Below are 22,160 nucleotides of genomic sequence, written 5' to 3' on the forward strand. Positions count from 1 at the left end.
TACTTCAAGATATCAGAACACATTTACATACAAGTTTTGTCTTTCAATTATCTGTATATGTAAAAACTTTCTTCAAAACTTTAAGATGAGAATTGTTTTATGCCTTTGTATCACAGACCTAAGAGACTAATTATGATTTGAAGTGAGTCTGGAAATAATCTCAGGTCTCTATTCCCTATTCCATGCACCACCACTGGACCACCTCCATAGGTAAAACAAAAGGAAAGAAAGCAAATCCTAAATGTAAAGTGAGTTTAATATTGCAATTTCAAAAAACAAACATTGTGTACAACTCTTAAAGTAATTCACCAAAATCAACAGCTTTTTAATATGAAATTGTTTTAGTGGTCATCAGTCTATATTTATCAAGAATAAAGCAAGTGTTAATAGCATCCTAAAATGACACTCTTCTGCCACATTTTCTTAGAGGTGTTCCAAAGACCAAGCCCGTTAAGAGTGCCACTCCCTGTACTCGTACGTGTTAAACGGGATATGCTTGCCTACTCACATAACCGAGAGTTTGCTATTCTACCACTTCACTTTCAAACAGTTTATGTGCTCAGGCTATTTAAAACCGCTGATGTTCCTATTTTTTTGGCATAGTCTGTTTCATCATTTAAGAGAACCTTAATGTAGGATGCATCCTGCTATCACCAAAGCAGAGCAGGTGAACATTTTGAGACCATACTTGATCTAACCACCTTTAAGAGTTTTATAAATGATCAATAACTTCTCTTTATCAGACTTATGAGGTAGCTGCATTTACTTTCCCTTTTCTGGATGAGACATGACTCGTCAAAAAAATTATTTTATTCAAGCCCATAAACTATGTCAGTACCACTACAAGGAAAAATGACCAAAAGTCTATCCTAGGCCTGATCTTAGTCAAATAAAATTTTGCCCTCTGGGCTTCCAATTCTTCCTATGTCACAATTAAGTAATATTTATTACCTGTTTTACTGTGATAACATATGACCAAAAATAGCAGAGTGCTTTGAGGTGTGTGTGCCAAAGAAGAGTGCCATGTGAAATTAAGTATTATCAAAGGTACTTGATCTTGAAAATCATCACACAGATTATGATGCTAGAGTGCTGTGTGTTCACATTCTGACAGCCACAGATAAAGTGTGCTCCTGACCCAGAGGTGCCAAGTGGGCCATTTGGTACCCAAGACAAGCCTGGCCTGTTTCTGCCATTCTACTCTCCAGCTTCCCTCTAATGGCTGCTCACAACCACACACGGGAGCGGGGAAAACTTCACTTGTAACTGCATTTGTTTCCTTTCAAATCAGCTGCTAGAATAGCATTTTTATTCCTATCACCAAACGACTTGGGAAACAGACCCCAAACTTCCCCATATGACATCTTAGGGTATGCATGTTCTTTAATTATTACGTTGGTAGTGCAAGAGCTGCTCTGGAAACTCTGGAATTGTCCACGTATGCTACTTTTGGAGGCAAGTATAACTGTAATGTTCTACTGCATAACTGTATTTAACCTCCAGAAAATATAAAAAAAAGTGGTTAAGATGTCAAGTAGGACAGCAGCTTAGAGACTTACAAATATTAGCCATTTGTTTTAAACCCCAATCTGATTGTGAACACAAAAAGGATCACAATTTTGAAGTTTACCTAACTCTCTTGTTTTAGGAAGTCCAGTGGTGAACTTTTGAGGTGCTGGACTACACACATTTTCCTTTTTGCGGGGTGGCTGGGGTGACACATCCATCTCTCTAAAAATCAGAGAATGACCAAAGCAGCTATAGAACAGTAGTAGAACGGAAACACTTCCTTTCAGCACTACTTCCAAAGCCTTTAATCACAGCCAAGCGAAGAAAAATAGTTTCAGGGGCTGAGAAAGTGAAATCTTGATTACTTGGAATCCATATAAAGCTGATGTTAAATTATCATTTCCTTCTTTTTATTCACTTTATATAAAAAGGGGGCAAATACAAGAAAATAAGGTTATATCAAGGAGTGATTTAAAGCACAAACTTCCCGAGTTCGTTTTAAAGTTAATATATATTTTGCTAGCTTTTCAGTCACCCGAAAGTGAGGGAATTCAAAAGAACATGATTCCCTGTACCGACTAAAAACTACGGCTACCTGATCATGTAACTGTGGATTTGTCAAGTTTCCAGGCTTCCTTCGGCATGAAATCGCACTTTTCTTGATACATACAAATTAAATAAAATCTATACAACAATCCATTCTTTCGTTAAGTTAATCACTCTATGCCTCACATTATGTCTATAAAAATAGCTTTTTCAGTTTGTAGGAAATAGAGTTTTGGCTTTTTACAAAGCAAGCACCTTGCTTCTTTACTCAGAATTCTGAAAATGCAATTAAGTTCCAGTATTGTGACTGCCATAGTATTTTTTACCACCAGACATTATAATTTACATATCAGTGATTTTTTTCAAGACTGACTCTATAAAAGAAAGTAATAAAAGAGTATCACAAGTTTCCTGTGACTACCATAAAAAACAATTCAGTTTCCATGGGGTTGTTCCTAACGGTTTGCGAGGAGGTTCCTGCTTGATGCAAGTCCATCGGGCCTGAAGCTGTGTTTCACTTCCATCCTCCTATCTGCCTGAAGGGTCTTTTTAGGTAAAGAGGCCACCTAAGTAAAGCAGGAAAATTAATTTTAGTTTGTGTCTTTCTTAAAAGAAAAGCCACTAATAAAATGATATATTATGTAACTATCAATGAGGGAAGGACTGCCAGCCATGTGTCAGTGTCTGAAGTACTTATTCCAGTGTGTAGACTATGAGTGGAAAGAGAAGAAAAAGGAGGTAAACTTCCTATCTTAATGAGAACACTACATTTTCTACATTTCAATTTTGGTTATGACAAAGCCTGCGCCAGAATTACTAATATCTCTCTAAATGTATAATGCTCGCCACAGTGTTCCACACAAAATAAATTATTTCTAAGCTCGTTATTGTGCCAGGCACTGTGCTAAGTGCCTGATGCACATTATCTTATTTAATTCTCCCATTAACACTATGAAGCAGGTGGTAATGACTTAACTGACAGATGGGGAAAACTGAGGGAGGCTGTGAAAAATTAAATAATGACAGCGTCACAAAGCCTGTGACAACTTGTGCCCAGGTTGTCTGACATCAGAACCGAAGACTGTGACCACCCTACTACACTGCTGTGAACCAGACCCCTCATACCATGGGGGGCAAAGGAGCCTCAAGTTGTCGTCCAAGGAATGACAGCAAACGCCTCCAGATCAGGCCACTTCCCATGAACATGATTCCTGTAATCAGCCAAAATACTCTATGGTCCTAAAGAAGAACACAGTTAATTTCAATCACGAAAGGCTAGGTTCCTTACAGGTGAAATTTCCTCAATTATTATTGCCCCAAAGTCTAAAAGAAGCCTTTGTACAGCTCCTTCCTACAGAAAGGAGCTAAGAACAAATGCCTTGATAGCACTCAGAGACTAAGAATCAGAAAATAAGTCAAAACGGAAACATGATTTAAAAGGGTTTAAATATTTTTAATCATCTGTAAGCCAAACTGTGTGTGTCTTTCCAATCTTTGTTTACGTGCCAAATTAATAGTTATAATCACATAGGACACACCACTTAAACTTTTTGCTTACAGCCACAGTTCCAAACTGTGAGCCAAGGTGCCCTATGCATCACAGCCCCCCAGAATATTTTAAATTTTCAAGGGAAACACAGTGACATCTGTGGAATACCATGAGAAGTACTGTTCTTAGGTTGTCTTGACCTAACTACTTCATAAAGTTAGCTGTTAGGTAACACAACATGAAAAAAACTGTAACATAATAAAAGAAACTTTTGGTTTAGGGATGCTGTGAAAAAATTACTAAGACACTAAAAGCATCATGAACCAAGGAAGTTTAGGAACCTCTGATTTACAGTAAACATTTTTCTTCACTGTCATTTTCAAAACTGTAATATTTTTGCAGTGTTTTTAGCTCATGCCTTTATGTACAGAATTGATATTTCCTCTCCCACAGGGAAGGAATACCATCGACAGCTATGCCACTAGTTGGCTATCAACCATGGCTTGGTTAGCACCAGTGATCGAGAGCTCATTTTCCCTCAAGGCAGCCTGTTAGACAAGGATCAGCTATCGCTGATGGAAATGCATGTCATATATTAAGCAGAAATCTGCCTCCTTTTAACATGAAGTTTGATGTTAGACATAATATATTAGGAAGACAAGTGCTAACAAGAATTAACTGTTTTTGGATGGTAAACACATTTTCAGTTATCCAAAAAGAAGGCCCTAATTTATTAAGTAAAAATTCTGTTTAAATAAGATTTAGCATACACAGCTTATTGTTTTTCTTTGCTGTAGACTGGTTCTGTAATCCCCTATAAATCAAAGTCTGCGAATGCCAAAATGTGAAAAACTTGAAAGGTAAGTAAGTCAGAGGCAAACAAGCTCAAAATTCCATGTCATTAAAATACACACACAGCACACTGTGGGACCTCTAGGAGAATAAGGGAAGGGACAAGTCGGTCTGAGAGCTGGAGACAATGCTCCCTCGGCTTCGGGCGTGCCCTGCAGTATTGAGTTTTTAAGTACCTAGTTTTCAAACTGTTGGTGGTTTTTATCTTCTCTACCATTTAGTCTATCCACATCACTTAGAAATAAGAGGCCAAGAAACATCTTGATGTGTCAGAGGCTGAAAAAGCACTAAAAACTGATGAGGACATGTCAAAAGCACTCAGGAGCCAGCATGAACAGGATAACTTGAGCATCAAAATAAATAATGACAGGGGCCGGCCCTGTGGCCTAGTGGTTAAGTTCGGTGTGCTCCGCTTCGGCAGCCAAAGTTCGGTTCCTGGGCATGGACCTATACCACTCATCAGTGGCCATACTGTGGCAGTGACCCACATACAAAATACAGGAAGACTGGCAACAAATGTTAGGTTAGGGAAAATCTTCCTCAGGAAAAATAAATAAAATAATAAAAATAAACAAATAATGACAGTAAGAGATTATAACTCATTGCCAAAAATAAGACCCCATGAGTCCATACTGATATAAATGAATAAATAATTGGGAGAGAACAGAATGCTCTACTTTACAACTAATAAATGTAGAAGGAGTGATGAAATTAGAAAAATCACCATTTGGTAACCATCAGAGTAATATATGATTCAGGCATGAATCAATTTTTGATTAATTAGTGGATGCTAAACTAGAGGGTGAAAATTAATGAATAACAGTATTTTCACATACTCTCAACATATCTCCCTATAACACACTTAATTCCAAAGAGAAAAGAGTAACTTTAAAGGAAAGAAAGTTGGCAGATAACACCTTAACCAAATGATCAACATTACTATCAACAGTAATGGGACAAATCGACATCATGTGTCTCCTGATGGGATTCAATGTAAAGAACACACTAACAAATGCATAACCAGAATCTAATAAAGAAAGAGCGTCAAGGGTCAAATAACTGACCTGTGTTCTTTGTGAATGTCAAGGCCATGAAAGACAAGGATGAGAGGAGTGCTCTAGATTAGAGGAGACTCAGGAGAAAGATGCCCATAGGCAACATGTGACCCAGCTTTTCTCTGAGATGAAGAGCACTACTGAGACAAGTGGTGACATCTGAGTAGAGTCTATAGACTGGAAAATAGTATTGTTTCGATGTTCATGTCCTGATTTTGACAACTGTACTGGGGTTATACAAGATTAGAAGATACATAAAGAAATATTTAGTGGTAAAGGGGCATCACATTTGTTGCTTACTCTCAAATGATTCAGAAAAAAAGTATATATATATATATATATAGATAGATAGATAGAATGATAGCACAAATGTGATAAAATGTCAGGTGTTTGAAGAATATGGGTGAAGGCTATATGGGAATTCTTTGATTATTCATCTTAAAATAAAAAGTAAAAATATAAAAGTTGTTCCTATCCTAGATTCACCATTGTAACTATTAACCCTAACTACAGAGGAGCAGAGACCTTTGAATCCTCAATTTAATGAACATGTTTCAACTATTCTTCAGGAAACCAAAAGATGCATAATTTGTAACTGATGAGGCACTGATCTGAATCGTGTTCTCTGGGAGCCAATTACCCAGCTACTGAGCAAGCTCTTTTCACAGCCTTCCACTCATATCTCATTACAACTGGGTTGCTCCATAGCTAGGACTGAAATGCTAGAACTATCAGAAAGGAATTTCTAAAAATCCCTTTTTTTTGAAAACAGACATTAAGTGAGAGAAAACAGTTTAGTATAAAATGGAGTTAGCTTGTAAAGTGAGTAAATGTACATAAACATGATTCTTAACAAAAGTGATTTGGGAGAAAGCAACTCGTACAAAAAGTTCTGTAGTCATAAATTGGGGAATTTGCAAAGGTCTTTCAAGTTATCTTTTGAGAATGTCAAGGGTCAGTCTATGCTGCAGAAGACATTTTGGTAACTTCTAAACTTTCTTATAGACTAGATTTGGGCTCGAAAGCCTCCAACAGATTCTTATCGCACATAGAATAAATCCTTACCAGGCTCTACAAAATCAACATGATCTCAAAATTGTCTGTCCTTTGACCTCATTCCCTCCCCCTCTCCACCTGACTCACCCACTTCTGACCACTCTGGCCTTTGCGCTGTTCTTTACACATGCTCAGCTCATTCCTGCCTCAGTCTTTACACCTGTGGTTCCCTCTGCTTAGAACACTTTCCCCTCAGCTCTTCCCACTTGCTCTTTTCATTCAGGTTCCTGCTCAAGTGTCACTTCCTCAGAAAGACTTTCCTTGACTACTCTCTCTCTAAAATGTTCCTTGTCTCACCATTTCCTGACGTTCTCTATCCCTTTACCTGGCTTTATTTTTCTTTATGGCTCTGATTACCTAACGTCCTATTTATCTGTTTACTCTCTCCTCTACTATAATGTAACTTCCACAAGGGCAAGGACTCACTATCATAACTCCAGGGCTGAGAGAATTTAGTATAAAATAGACACAAAAATTTATTTGTGAGATGAATGAACAAATGCACTGCATTTATTTTTCTTTAACATCTTATTATAAGGAACATTAAAAATGACTAACATTGACTTTGCCTCAGGGAGCTCATGATTTTGTGCAGACTTTGAACAACTGCAAATTTAAGGAAGATGGCAAATGGGAAGTGTGGGATTGTTTGGGCACATATAACGAGGAGAGTAATTTTACTTGGCTGGGTTTGGGGTGCAATCAGTGAAGAGTCTCTTTGGAAGTGACATAGAAGTTGAGAACAGAGAGATAAGTAGAAGTAAACTAGGCAAAAAAATGGTGGGAGCTGAGGAGAGAGGTGTGGAGCTGGTGTGAATGACAATACTGATGAAACAACTGAGAAACCGACAATGAAGGCAAGGTAGCTGAGACAAGATGGAGACGCAGGTGCAGTAGACCAGGAAAAGCCCCACAGATCAAGGAGTTGAGAATTTTATCTTAAGGGCCATCAAAAGCCACTCAAAAGTTTTATGTAGAAGAATGACTACCAGATTTGCTTCTTTTAAAGACCACTTTTTAAAAGTGCATAGTGGTCCTGAAAGATGATGTGGGTAGGACTAGGGCAACAGCCTAGATACAGAGAATAGACCTGTTAGATGAATTAGGACACAGAATCCAGTGTGAGAATGTGCCAAATGCATATTCACACTCATTTCCAGAAATCTTACAGTAAGACACTTTCTAAAACACAAGGCTATGATGAAATGAAACTCTGGGGGTTCAGTGTTATATCAACATGGAAAGGCAGTAGAACAAAGTGGAAGGTGCTAATCTTTGGGTTCAAATCCTAACTCTGTTATTTTCTAGCTCTGTGCCCTTGGGGCAAGTTACTTAGGATATCTGAGCCTCAGCTTTCTCATCTAAAAAGTAGGGATAATACATCCATCTTCAGAGCTGTGATGACTGGCCCAAATGAAGCCTGCCAACTGCCAGGAATACTGCCTGACATACAAGAATTAAAAAAAATAAAATCCTTCATTAACACAGCCTCACAGCATAACACTGTTTCTTCAAACCTTTCCCACGTGTAGTTACATGTTTTGAGAAACATAAGGTAACCCCGGCTATCTTTATAGCTATGTTATAACAGGGTCTAACAATACTGGCTGAATTTTAAATGAGGTAGAGTACATATTTTATTTCACTGGGGGAATATACGTGTTAAGACTTTCTCTTTAAAATCCATTAGAAAAACTGACTTTCAAAACATTAAAAAAATAACCCCTAGATTATTGACATAACACAGTATTCTCACCTCTTCGAGGGAAGATTCCAAATTCATTCCAAAAGCAACTCCCATTAATCCAAACAGCGAAAGAGAGAAGGTTCCCATGGTCAACTGTAGGTTCAACCTCATCATCACATTACGGTGGCTGGAGAGGAGAACACTTATTTAGACCAGAAACGCCCACTAACTATATACAGAAAATGCACTAAATCATCTATTAAAGGCCACATGGATTAAGTCCACACTTAAAAAAAAAAGAAGACACACTTTCATGTAGTAGTTATAGATTATAATGATGGTATAATTCCTTCTAAAATGACAGTTCCTTAAAAGCTTTATTACTTTATAATTATTATTTTATAAAGAAAGCACTTACTGATCGTTTTATATAATGCTTTCTTACCTGTCCAGATTGATGAATATAATGCTTTGTGAATCATCAATCAGTAACCTGAGTTCGTGAGCTGCATTGGAAAGATCCTCAGCTAATCGGTGGTAGTTTTCCAACAGCAACTCCATCTCTTCTGCGTGGTCAATTCCAGTACTGCTCTTTTCACTTCAATTTAAAAAGTTAACATAATTAACATGTCCCCAATATGTGCATCATAGACGTAACAACAAAAAACTTCCTGAATTAGTATATCATATTTGGCTACCAATGGGAAAAAACTAGCCTTTGCCTTTTCTATTATTATGATTGAGGCCATCTGAGTGACTTTGTCAACTGATCCCAAACACTACACAGGTTAAGTTGAGGGCACAAGTTCTATTCCTATACAGCCTAGTCAGCTTCACTATATTCCATGGCCCCAATCCAAGGGACTCTAATGCACCAGTTACACGAAAGTCCAGATGTGTGAATGCTGATCAATTAGTGCAAATCCAATACAAGTGACTATGAGATAAAACAAAACCAGACCTAAAAATGAGCGTAAAAAGCATTTCCTTTCTAAGGTAAATATGTAATGTCATTTTCATATACAAAAAAAATGTGTTTGAATGTTAATACATAGCTATTTTGTTCCCTTTTCCATATACCCACCCCTTCCCCCCCTAACCAGGAGAAGTGAGAATGAAGTACTCCATAAAAAATAGTTCTATCATAAAGCATATTAGAGATGGCCTGGCGTAATAAGCAAACAAGAGTTACGAGTGTGTTCACTTTTCTGTTACTGTACTTATCTGCTACAATGCCAAATGTTATATAGCTTTTTTACACTAATGTTTGATTAGAATATAGATAACAAATTTCCCAAAATGCTTAAAAATCTGTACAGACTGTGGAAACTAGACACATTACAAAGGTGTATTAATTTCTAATGCAGGTCTACAAAGAACAAAAATGAAATATTTTGGGTATTTAAAAAATAAACATTTAACTCGAGTGTGGTTCAAGAAGAGTACATGATTTCTAAATTCATAAGATAAAAGGTTTCTAAGATAAAAGGTTTCTAAGATGAGCATTTTTATGTTAGACCAAACTTACAGAGTCTGTGCCAATGTCTTACTCATCCCCCTTCTCCACCCCTTCCCTCCCCATGTGAACTTCTCACCACTTCCACTCTAAGTTAGTTGGGTAGAGGTGTTAGCCATGTCAGGGGTCAGTCCCCCAAAGAAAAAGGTAGTGGTGTGTTTATCTTTATATGACCACAGCCCAGCACAGTGCTGTGTACACAGCAGGATTTCAATATATCCTTGTTAAAGTGAATTAGATGCAACATAGCAGGGGGAAAAGTGAAACAACTGGGACCAAAGTGCCAATATTCTGTATCTCAGAAAAATGTTATGTTCTCTATGAAAACTCATCCTAAAGAAGACAAGGCAGAAGACTGATCCTAAGAGAATACATAACAAAGCATGACTACACACTTACAAGACTTGTGGGTCACTCCACTTGGTTAGACAGAGCTCTTCTAGCAACTCTTCTTCATCCAAGATCTCCAAAATCGACTCTTTAAAAATTTTAATATCTGTTTCTAATTCTGATAGACTGTAAGAGTAGTTGTATAGAAATGATCAATAACATAAACTTAAACATTTCACTTGAAGAAGAGTGCCTTTTTCTTATCAAGTAGAACCACTTATACATTCACGGAAAACACCAATTTGTACAAAAAATTTTTTGGTATTTATCATGCAGATTAAGAATCAATTCCCAAATCAAAACTACATTAACCAGTAAAAATAATCAATGATATAAATTTCTGCATATATTATTTATCTCAGAAACATACAATCATTGCAAATTTAAGGTTTTTGGTTGGGTAATTTATTTTTACTCTTAATAAATATGGCAGTGATAATATAAGGACTATTTACTTTTAATTGATAAAAACATTCCAACATTTCTGGACAAAGAACTAATGATTCAGAAATTTTAACCACTAACTCTTGAAGAGATTTTAGGGGGTACAAACCCTGAGAGAATGTTTATTCAATTTATGATAAAATTAATTAAAATATTACTCTTAAATTCTGGAATGCATTATAATAAACAACAACAAAAAGGAATATGGGGGGACAGAGAATTAGATGTGAATTTAGATTTGCCATTTATCAGCTGTGTGAATTTAGACAAGTTACTTAAACCTCAGCTTTCTCCTCTTCAAAATGAGGAGAGTATCAACTGCTGAAAAGACGAGAGGAGATCACACACGGAAAAGAGCCTGATATGGCATTTTAGGCAAAATAGTTTTTCAGTAAACATTTGTCTGAGTGCCCCTTTTAGCTTAATTTCCCACCTAGGCTACTTTGCTAGTTTAAAAAAAGTTACAAAACACAGAATTTTAACAGGAAATAAAACTAAACATGGCAATGAAGGCACTGAGAGTAAGTCATTAAGTGAAAAATGTCATTACCACTAGCAAGACTAGTTGGTATTTTTTACAACAGGTAATAATCACACTAATCTTGTGTCTGAATTCATGTTCAACACTTCACTGTTAAGACTACTGAAAGAAAAGTTTAAGATATTTGCGTGTAAGTCCCAACTTGGTAAATCCCCCATATTTACCTTTTGCCATTTTGTAGTAAGATGTGCAGTTTGCTTCTGTCTACAGAAGAATGTTTGGGATCCACTAAAGCTTCCAAGGTCTCAAGGATCAGTGGCTGCAAAATGCTAAGTTTCCCCTGAAGGGTGTTGATCTAGATAACAACATGACCTTTCATAAGAATTAAAACAATCTTTTTAGAACACTCAGGGTCAGTGAATCCTCTGATTAAATACAGAAATCTATAATGGCTAGGAAAGCTGGGAACATTTCAGAACATGGTCACTGCTGGAATGCCTATTCCAGATGATTCACACACTACAGGCTCACACTAGGCTGATAAGGAATTCACTCTCATAAGAGGCTTCTCCTACAGGCACTTATGAAAGGAACGGGGGATTGATTAATTAAAACAAAACCTGCCATTCTGTGGTTAAAACACAAACTTTACATGTGGTAAACAATACTTATGTACTTTGTAAACAGAGTATAGTTTAAAATTCCTATGAATAAAGCTCTTTTGAAAACCAAAACATAACTTGGACTTTAAAAAATAAATCAGTGTAAAGTCAAAAGCATACTTCTTCTTCAGGTTAACACAGAGAGTTGATATTCAGCAGGTTAAGCACTGATATAGCTATACTAGTTGTTGAAATATTGAAATCCTTCCATACCAGTTGGTAAACAGCATAACAGTAACTGAATTAAGCTATAAAATTCATTAATCACATAAATTCCAGCATATACTGTTTAGCTCAGCATGAGCTCCTAAGAGCTTACTCAGCCTATGGAGCCTGTCACTGACCAACGTCTACACCTTCTTTTCTTCCCCTCTCCTGCTTTTTCCCTGCTTCGTAACTGGGCTCCAACTAGTCACCATCTCATTGGTTGGTACCAGCTGATGCTGTTGCTCAATTAACTAGAGCTGGGATATAGCCATCTCCTACTCCCTTAGTACAGCAAGGCAGATAAGAGAAGGGCACCAGGTTCACCCAATGCCCACCCACCTCATGGCCCCTTTACCCTCCTCTCTTTCTCCCACTCTGGGTAGCATGCCCCTAGCACCAACTCTTACATGCAGCCAGTTCCTGAACAATACTATCCTGACTAATAGGAGGAAGAAAAGATAATGAAAGATTTGTGAGGGCCAGGAAAGCAGTGACCATTCAGGGCCTGACAGGATCTCCAGACACCCAATGACTATCAATTTAAAGAGAAGTCATTAGAAGAACTGCACATGGTTCCTATGTCAAACTAGGCCTCAAACAGAGGCATCATGCAGCTGCCTCAAACAAAGGATTGCACAAACAAATCAGAGAATGATTTGGAAAGTATTAGGATGATTTGATGAATGATTTGTGCTATAAAATTTATCAGATGTAAGCAGTTTTACAATATACACAATTTAATTTAGAGACTAAAATGGAATACATTTAAAACTCTTTTGATATGTTCATTTATAGCATATTTAGGATTTTAAGTATTTTGAATTATCACCCCTGAATACAATTATTAAAATTGTACAAAAGACAGCCAACTTGAAATGTGCTTCTTTGAATGTCATAACATGACTCTCAAAGAGATATTAATACTGTTTGTCGAGAGACAGTAGATCTAATTGGGTCATAAACTTTAAGAATTAAGTAATTTCCCTATACAGGACCCTTAGAGATGTTTTGTTTGGGTCAGGGAAAGCGCCATTGAAACAATACTGACTTGCCTTCCTACTCAATAGCAATTTAACACCAGAACAAATTCAAGAAGCTAAATAAAAACAGGCTTACCCGATACTGCAGGAGTGCTTCTATAGCTCTAAACTCAAACGGTAAAGGGTATGTGACAAGTTGACCCTCTCCAGCCAACTGCGAAGGAAGTTCCCGGAATAGCCATTGCTCTAAATTTAAATTACGATAATCTAATATCAGAAGACACTCTGGAGTAATCACAGCTTTCAAATACTGTAAAAAAATATATATACACGTTTGTACACATATACATACACGTATACATGCATTTATGTATATGCAAGTTGTAGACCTGTAGGAAAAAAAATTCATAAAATAGGATTTAATATTCTATTAATTTTGGATTAAGCCTAAGTCAATTCACTGTTTATTTGGTTTTTCAAAAAAACCCAAAACATATTTTCTTTTTTTAAAAGAAAGGAAGCCTAAAATATATGTAAGTCTTAATATCTCTAATTTACTCTCAACAGAACTGGAATTAAACAAATTACATATTTATTAAGAGTTCTAGCATAATCGTGAGAAAAATATGGAATAAAGGAAACAAGATAGTCTTCTTAAAAGTTATGTATCGGGTAGACTTTTAGAAAAGATTTAGTTTAATCATAATTAGTTTGAATAAAATGGGAAAGTTTCCTTTTTCAAATATCACCAAAACATATTGAGCTAATTTGGAATTATAAAGATAAACTTTAGCCCACCAAAATAACTTATGCCCATATTAATTCCGAATCACTAACGAAAGTCATATTATATTCGGTGTGCTCTGAGTAGGCAGGGGAAGACACAATATATTTTAGAAAGCTTTACATAAAAATAAAAATTTAGGGGCCAGCCCTGTAGCCAAGTGGTTAAGTTCACGTGCTCCGCTTCGGTGGCCCAGGGTTTTGCTGGTTCAGATCCTGGGCGCGGACATGGCACCGCTCATCAGGCTATGTTGAGGCGGCGTCCCACATGCCACAACTAGAAGGACCCGCAACTAAATATACAACTAGGTACTTGGGGGATTTGGGGAGAAAAAGCAAAAAAAAAAAAAATTAAAAAAAATTTGAAGATTATAAACTTTAAAGAACATTCCTGGGCTATTCAGAAAACCAGAATATGTTCTTGGTAGCTAAAGTTATACTATAACTATACATAACTGCATACAACTGAAAATGTCTACTATAAATCAAAATTCTTTCTCTTATCGTTTCAGAAATGAGAGACTAAATTCCAGCAGTGAGAATGAGACTGCAGTCAGAAGTTTTCCAACGTAAAATAGAGCAGTGCTATGCCTGCTGAACATATGTATATAATCCATGTAAAATGAGTTCTATTCATAAAAATGTTGTTATAAAATATCTTATGTTTCACACAGCTTTTTTAATTATAAAATTACTTTTAACCTAGATATTGATCAAGATAACTAGGAAGTAACTTTTAGAAGACTGCAGTAGAAATGTAGATAAAATAAAATCCTTTACCTCCATTCGCATGATAATCCTATTGTTTCTGGTTGTGATGCTCATTAAATGCTGGAACCTCAAATCTCTAGCTTGAAGACCTAATTCTTGATATAAGTCAGTTTTCTTCCTTTCTATAAAAGAAATATTTTCAAAAAAGAGTGGGCTCAACCAAGAAATTGAAGAGTTTAAATTTTTATATCCCACCAACATCAAGATAATTTTCTACTACTACCAGAAACAAAAGCTAAAATGAGTCTTTAATACCCATTTTTACCTCAAAAACATACTCAGGCTAAATCTGGTCAAACTCTTTTTTATTTTTCCCTCTTATCCATACTTCATAAGATTTCTCTATATGCAGAAGCCTCTTGGGACCAACATAAAAACCACAGCTATACATCATTAGAACTTAGGGTATCAATTTCTAGCTCTACAGACAGGTCATCTTTTTAAAATATGAATTGTATAGAACTACATTTTCTATTTTTTCTCACTACTTTATCATCTTCAGTATTTTAAATCTCTGAACAGATAAGTTCAATTTTCTTTGTTCTTGGGCTCATACAAAATGAGAAAATTAAGTCAGTTCTCATACTAGATTCTCCCACTTGAAAACTAAATTTATCACCTAAGAGAAAGCATGGCAAAAAGAGGAAGCTCAAGAAATGATACTGGTTATAGCAATATCTGAATTTGTAGCATCAAACCACACCTGTGACAGAGCTCTGACAGAACAATATTTTGAAGGAGATAGTGAGCAAAAAGCACTCAAAATACTCCACTGGGATTTCAGCACTAGCAGGAACAGCAAGGACAAGGGGGTTGGAAGTGCACAGGAGATCTGAAACCTGCATCTGAGGTCAGACAGTAAAGGAATGCTTAGTTTCACTTTAAAAAGTAACTGTCCATAAGAGCAATCATCAGCAGAACTCCATCAGACTGCCATCCAGCGCCCCATCCCTGCTGTCTTCTGTCACCCACTGCCACTGCAATGTCAGTGGTAATACATGATTCTGCCTTAAACATGGTACAGGAGGAGATGAATATAAGGATCGTGCTGTGAAAGGGAGAGTAAAGAAGAGAAACAAAAGGGAAAACAGTGTCTTTCTCCTCCAGCTATACACCAGCCTCTGTTCTCCAAAATATTCCTTTAACATCCTGTTAGAGTGAAAGTTGCTCCTGACAGAAAAAATCAATTCTGGGAGAATGTGCACAGTCCAGGCATTGCCAGTTCCAATTAGGATTGAAGGAAAAATGCTGAAGAAAGATCTCCTTCAACACATCCATATATGCAAAGAATATTCTACTCAAAACACTACAACTTCCTGATATCCATCAGACCACTCATTCACTAATTAAAAAGGAAAAGTGATTTAGAAGAAAATTAAAGATACTCACCAAAAGAAGAAACATTTCCCTCTTTGTCAAATTTTGTCTGGAGAGATAATAACAACAAAATATTATTTTCTCCCAAATGAGTATCCTATTTATGGCATTATACATAGGGTTTTATGATAACATCTCCCAAATACTGAAATGCAGATATAAACCACAACTGTTTTTTTTTCAGTGAAATTCAGTTATGAATTAAGGGTTATAAAAACCCCTTTTTCCTTTGCTAGGACAAATCAGACACCGGATTAACTTTCTATCTTGGTTCCCCTGGAAATGCGATAAAGGAGTATCAGAGCTGCTACTTAGGCAATATTGCTTATGGCAGACTGCACTGGATTGGGAAAAGTGAACCAATTACAGACAGCTGGTGGGAAGCCAGGGTCTGCCTGTCCGAGTCTGCCTGTCCGAGTGTGGTGGCTCTTGTAATTGGCCATGTTCCTTGTGGGAGCCTTGGATGTGCCTGTGAGATGGTTACAAGAGACACTGGCACTAGAAGGTGCAGGGATTCTAAGCGATAGTGGCTCTTACACCCACCTCTGAGACTATTGTCTCTTTGTGCCTGAGCTGTCACACAGAGTCCCAGAGAAGCCCCTGGATGGCTCCAAGGACTTCTTTTGAAGAGGAAACACCTGATGCTGCCCTTTTGCATTTCCTATCCTTTATCCTTCTGAAAAGACTGGGACCAAGTGTGGCTTAACTTGTGAATCTAAGTATCTACTGGAAGCTATGAAGTCTCTCCGGTCGGTGCGGGACAATCAATTAAGATTTACAGAAAAGCCCTCTTCTGATAGTTTGAAGAAAGGACATGATGCAGAAAATGTACTTATTTTCTGTAAAGCAGAGGGAACATTTTTCTATAATATTTGTCCACAGTCAAGTTTGGAAAGGTCAAATAATATTTAATGCACCAGGGGCCGGCCTGGTGGGGCAGCGGTTAAGTGTGCATGTTCCGCTTCAGCAGCCTGAGGTTCGCCGGTTCAGATCCCGGCTGCCGACATGGCACCGCTTGGCAAAAGCCATGCTGTAGTAGCCGTCCCACGTATAAAGTAGAGGAAGATGGGCATGGATGTTAGCTCAGGGCCAGTCTTCCTCAGCAAAAAGAGGAGGATTGGCAGTAGTAAGCTCAGGGCTAACCTTCCTCAAAAAAAAAAAAAAATTAATGAATCATTATGTGCCAGGCTGTACTAATTAGTATTAAAGATGCATTTTCAGAAAGACACACTCTAAGATACAGTTGCAGGTACAAGTCCTGGGTTACTACTATGGAAACACGCGCATGCTGTGTTAACAATAACACAATAAAACCCCATAATACATATTTTAGCTTCCTTCTCATGAGCAAAGATCAGTATTTAATGAATACCATTAAATATCTGTTAAAGAAAAATTTACATCAAAGGAAGCTTTGTTTTTGGTGTAATACAGACTAGCTTTCCTCCTTAAATTTATTTCATAAATACATATATCTGCTGCAGAAGATCTGAAAATCATGCTAATCTTTTACTGAATGTCCTTTCAGACTTTTTCCTATTAAATATATTCAGGTTACACACACTTCTTTGCAGTCTCTCCTCCACTTTCAACTTAACAATATATGCTGAATATTTCTGTATCTCAAAATTTATCTGTATCATTTTTAATGGGATTTTTTCTCATTTAAAAAATAAGATCATAAAAACTATGATTTTAAAAAAATGTTTACTTTGTAATGGAACACATTACATATAAAGTGAGCTGACTAGCTCATTTTATAAACTCTCATTATTTCAAACAGTATCAATCGATTTTCTTAAGTGTTCTTGGTAGACAATGATTTAACCCGCAAAGAACCTTCTTTCAATATTTAACACCTGATTTTGTATTCTCGTTTAACTCAACTGGCCAACTCTTCCAGAACAATGAATAACTGTGATAACTTTCACATGCAATTCTGGGGATTATCTTGTTCAGCGCAGTTTATTAAAAAAAGTTCTTGTATTAATAAGCCTAAATAATAATGATAATGGCTTATACGGAATGCTATTTTAAAGGTTTTAGATATATGAGTTAATCTAAACCTGACAACAATTCTACAAGGTAGGTACTACTATCTCCAGTTTACAAATGAGAAAACTAAGGCACAAAGATGCTGTTATCACTTGTGCAGGTCCACCCAGTTAATAGTAAGAGGCAGAGCTGAGATCTGAATACAGGAACTCTGGCTGAGAGCAAGCACACTTATTTTTTAAAACTTTTTCTTTGAAAAAACTAAAAGCCTAAAAAATGTTGCAAGAATGTTATACCCAATTCCTAGGTAACTTTCACCTAGTCACCCTTTGTTAACATTTTGCCCCAACGGCCTTATTTCTCTCTCTCTAAATGTCTGTGTGATATACATTATTCTCATTAATTCATTATTAATTCTTGTTATTTTATTCATTCATTTTTTTCTCCTAAACCATTTCAGAGTAAGTTGGAGAGATCACGACCCTTCAAAGCATACACTCAAACACTACACCATGCAGCCTTCAAACTGCTTATGTATATGTGTGTGTGTATATATATATATATATATATATATATATATTTTTTTTTTTTTTTAAGGAAGATTAGCCTTGAGCTAACATCTGCCACCAATCCTCCTCTTTTTGCTGAGGAAGACTGGCCCTGAGCTAAGATCTGTGCCCATCTCCCTCTACTTTATATGTGGGACGTGTACCACAGCATGGCTTGACAACAGGTGCCATGTCCACACCTGCGCCGCCGAAGCGGAACGTGAACACTTACCTGCTGCGCCACCGGGCTGGCTCCATGTTTCTGCATATATTACACTGCATGGCACAGGTTCAAGCCCCTCTATGGCTAGTAGCCTTCAAGGACTTCTAATTAGATTCATGGGGAAATGTTGAGTATTCAAGTAGGAAGATCTGAAACTGTGACTTGGACGACTTGTTTTAGTATTAAAAGAAGAGCTCCACAGTCATTAGCAAAGTTTCAAGAGTGCTACTAACCAAATCGAGTTGACACTCAAGTCACTGGCTAAGCAAAAGACAAAGACAACACGACTTATAAGTATCATGACTCATCATAAAACAAAAACTATTATCTTGGCAGACCAGTCTAACCCAGTTAATAAGCACGAGAAGTATGTTCTGTACATTATCAAATGTACCAGACATACTCACCACAGTAAATACAGGGGATACACTGGCTAAGGTGGCTTGAGAGACATCAGAAGTTCTAAACCGGTGCACCTCACCTGAAGAATGAATGAGAGAATTCTCTGTGATCATACAATTGGTTTACACATATAGCTAAGATACAGCTCTCATAGTATATGGCAGTCTTCAGACTATTTTACTATTTTTTGAAACTTTTTCCTACAGGAAAAAGAAACAAGACTTTTATTTGTTAATTTTAATATTTGTAGCTGATTATGTTAGGTTTGGCAGGGGATGATTTTTAAAAGCAATGGCTTAGGTGAGACATCAGAATAATTTTCGGATTCTAACCCCCCTTTTCCCTTTCTAATTATTACTGTTATCTCAGACTTGGATGAACAAATGTACAACAGTATCCTGAGATTAAAATTTTCCATAATTTAAAAAGGCTCTTTTACAAATTATCTTGGTAGATATATTTCAGAAGCTATAGATCCAAGGAATGTCTGACTTTTAGCATTCCAATATCAGGATTATCTGACTGACCTATGAATTATAAAACCTACAGATTTTACTTCTGTGTATTAACTTCTTTTTCACAGATCACTTTATGGTGAATACTTATGAAATAACCCAGTGAACTGGAATGAAGACAAATCTTTATTTGAAAATATATCTACTTCAAACATGTGATTAGACTGAGTTCAAGTGAGTTGTGAAGTATAACCAAGTGAATTTAATGACTGACAAAGGACACTTTAAAATACTAAACATAAGAGAGATGGGCAGAAATTGTACAAAAATTACCAACTATTTTATGCTTCCAAAGTAATCACAGTGACTCCACAGAAGGTGTAGATATTCTCATTTCTGATCTTATTCTTTCTCATTACATACATTTAATGACCATGTAATGTGTTAGCATCTGAGGTTTGTTGTTTCCCTTTTACAAAATACTATGTTACAAGGGTCAGCCAAATGAACGTAAAAGTCAGAGCCATAAACCAGCATTTGCTATCCAGGCACAAGTTAGATAAAGCTTTACCAGGATGGAGATTCTGATCTCAACGTTTGTCCTGAAACATAAGATGGGCTGAAACTGGGTTCCCAAGCATTATTAAAGGAGGGAATATGGGATGTAACCCAATTCAGAAACTCTCCAATGAGTGCAGGGAAGGAGGTGGTGACCAGCAGTTACTTTGGGAGGCTTCCGAGAGCACAACTGGGAACATTTATTTCAGGACAGGGCAGTATTTTTCAGAAGACATCCGTTTTAATGACTGTTTTTTCTGAGCAATATTAGCACTCACATTCTCATATCTGTGAAAATGTTAACAGATCATCATGCTTTATCATTTGGTAAAACATAAATAACAACTCAGATTCCCTCCCTCCCGCCCCTGCTGACGCCTCTGGCTGTTCGGTTACACACTCCTTGGAAAACAGTCAGATCTTTGCCAGGAGCAACTCTTACCACGAAGTCTCAACGTCTTGGGCCTCCCTTCTAGGTGCGTTCCCACCCCTTATCTGAGCACCCGGACAAATGCATAACGTGTCCATAAGGAAGAGACAGAAGTCAGGGAAGAGACAGGAAGACTCATAAGAATATTTCAGGCAGATGAACCCAGTCGTGACCTCAGTACTACCGTGAAGAACAAGGGTGAAACTCTTAAAAACCCTTCTCACGAGAGCACTGAGGCGGGGAGACGTGCAGCACGGGCCGGGCCGGTCGCACGCTGGCAGGCACGGGGCACAGTCTCGCCCGACTGGCGCTCGAGTCAGGGACCTGAGGTCACCGCCACCCCGGCGTCCCAGGGCTGCGGGAAGGGGAGCGGCGGGGGGGGGGGGGGGGGGGGGGAGCGGCAGTACCTGCCACGCGGGGCCGGCGGGGCGCGCACAGCAGCGCGGCCCGGCTCCCTCCGAGGAGTCCGGCTGCGCGGCCCACAGGCCGAGCCGCGGGGGTCAGGCCCAAGGCCAGAGCACATAGAGTGCGCCGGGGCAGCCCCACCGCGCGGGGCAGGAGCCGGGGCAGGCTCCGCAGGCATTCCATGGCGCTGGAGCGACGAGGAGGTAGCAGCAAGTCCCCAAGCCTTCATGCCGGCCACTGGCGGCGCAACCAGCGCTCCGCCACCCCGCGCGAGCGAGCGGCCAAGGCACTGCGGCTGCGTACCGGGCATGCGCGGGGCGCGCCGCGCGAGCGTGTTACTTTCTGCGCATGCTCCGAAGGCGCCTGGGGGGGGGGGGCGTGCTCCTTGTGTCCGCCGCCAATCGGAGTTTGCGTCCTGTACCTGCGACGGTACCTGTAAGGTGTGGAGGGACTGACTGAGGGGTGGGTGGGACGCGCTTCCCACCGTAAGGCGAGCTGTCGCACTTGGATTTGATCCTTGGGCCCTTGGAGTGGTCAGGCCCACACGTAAAGTATTATTTCCATTAACTAGTAATCTTTAAATGTGAAAAACGACCCAACGTGTATACTGCTTTGCATTCTGGAGCATTTTCATACATGTGATTGAGTCTGCAACTTGAAAGTGAGGAAGTTATGCCCATTCCCAACTCAATTTATATTTGTTTAATTAGCAAAAATAATTAACTGTCATATGGAATGCTATATTAAACTTTTGCTAGTGAAGATTGAGAAACAAACGCACAAGATTTATATTCCACATTTAATCACATGTAAGGTAGTATCAATTTCCAAGTACCATTATGTTATGTACCACCAAGAAAGAACAAAACGCTGATAAACTATGCTTTCTAATTGTATCATTGTTAAGACTCATCCGAATTTCATTCCTTAAAATATGAATAAATGAGCGTTAGACTTGATTAACTACACTATTATACGTATATGCATATGACAAATAAAAATGGCAAGCAATAGGATATACTGGAGAATATGAGGAAGCCATTTGGTATAAACCTAACTTGGCCTGACCTTGTCTTTCCGAAAGGGCCTGACCGTGGCTGTTGAGCATGCATTGTATATCTGCTTTAGAGATTCCCTATGGCAAGAACAAAGGCCCTTGAGATAAAGGTGCAACTTCCCTCCCCCTCCCAACGTTAGCGTCTCCTTAAGGATTAAGCATCTTTCCTTAGGCTAGAAACTGATTGCTGCGCTCACCTGTGACCGCCCAGCTGGAGACAATAGACTTGCCTCCTGCTACACCCACCAAGATGGCAGACTCACTACCCGCTGTGTCCATCAA

At 38.2% G+C, this 22,160-nt stretch overlaps 1 protein-coding gene across 1 annotated transcript; it reads right to left on the reverse strand.

Moving 5' to 3' along the window:
- Positions 1-238: 238 nt before the first annotated feature.
- On the reverse strand, positions 239-21,155 carry MRS2 (magnesium transporter MRS2). Its single transcript, XM_044777012.2, has 11 exons — positions 20,824-21,155; positions 18,979-19,052; positions 15,818-15,854; positions 14,438-14,550; positions 13,011-13,184; positions 11,250-11,380; positions 10,110-10,226; positions 8,640-8,792; positions 8,264-8,381; positions 3,181-3,294; positions 239-2,621 (listed from the first exon to the last, which is right to left on the reverse strand). Exons 1-11 carry the CDS (start codon positions 21,002-21,004, stop codon positions 2,511-2,513), a joined length of 1,323 nt encoding a protein of 440 aa, XP_044632947.1. The 5' UTR covers positions 21,005-21,155; the 3' UTR covers positions 239-2,510.
- Positions 21,156-22,160: the final 1,005 nt, after the last annotated feature.

This window comes from Equus asinus, chromosome 8, assembly GCF_041296235.1.
Source record: "Equus asinus isolate D_3611 breed Donkey chromosome 8, EquAss-T2T_v2, whole genome shotgun sequence".
In the NCBI taxonomy this organism is placed as follows: domain Eukaryota; kingdom Metazoa; phylum Chordata; class Mammalia; order Perissodactyla; family Equidae; genus Equus; species Equus asinus.

Coding starts and splice junctions, on each gene's coding strand:
- MRS2 (XM_044777012.2), bottom strand. CDS start 21,004: ATGGAATGCCTGCGGAGCCTGCCCCGGCTCCTGCCCCGCGCGGTGGGG. Junction 15,855..18,978: donor TATCCCCTGTATTTACTGTG/GTGAGTATGTCT, acceptor TTATCTCTCCAG/ACAAAATTTGACAAAGAGGG. Junction 2,622..3,180: donor AGGCTCCTTTGCCCCCCATG/GTATGAGGGGTC, acceptor TGCTTTACTTAG/GTGGCCTCTTTACCTAAAAA.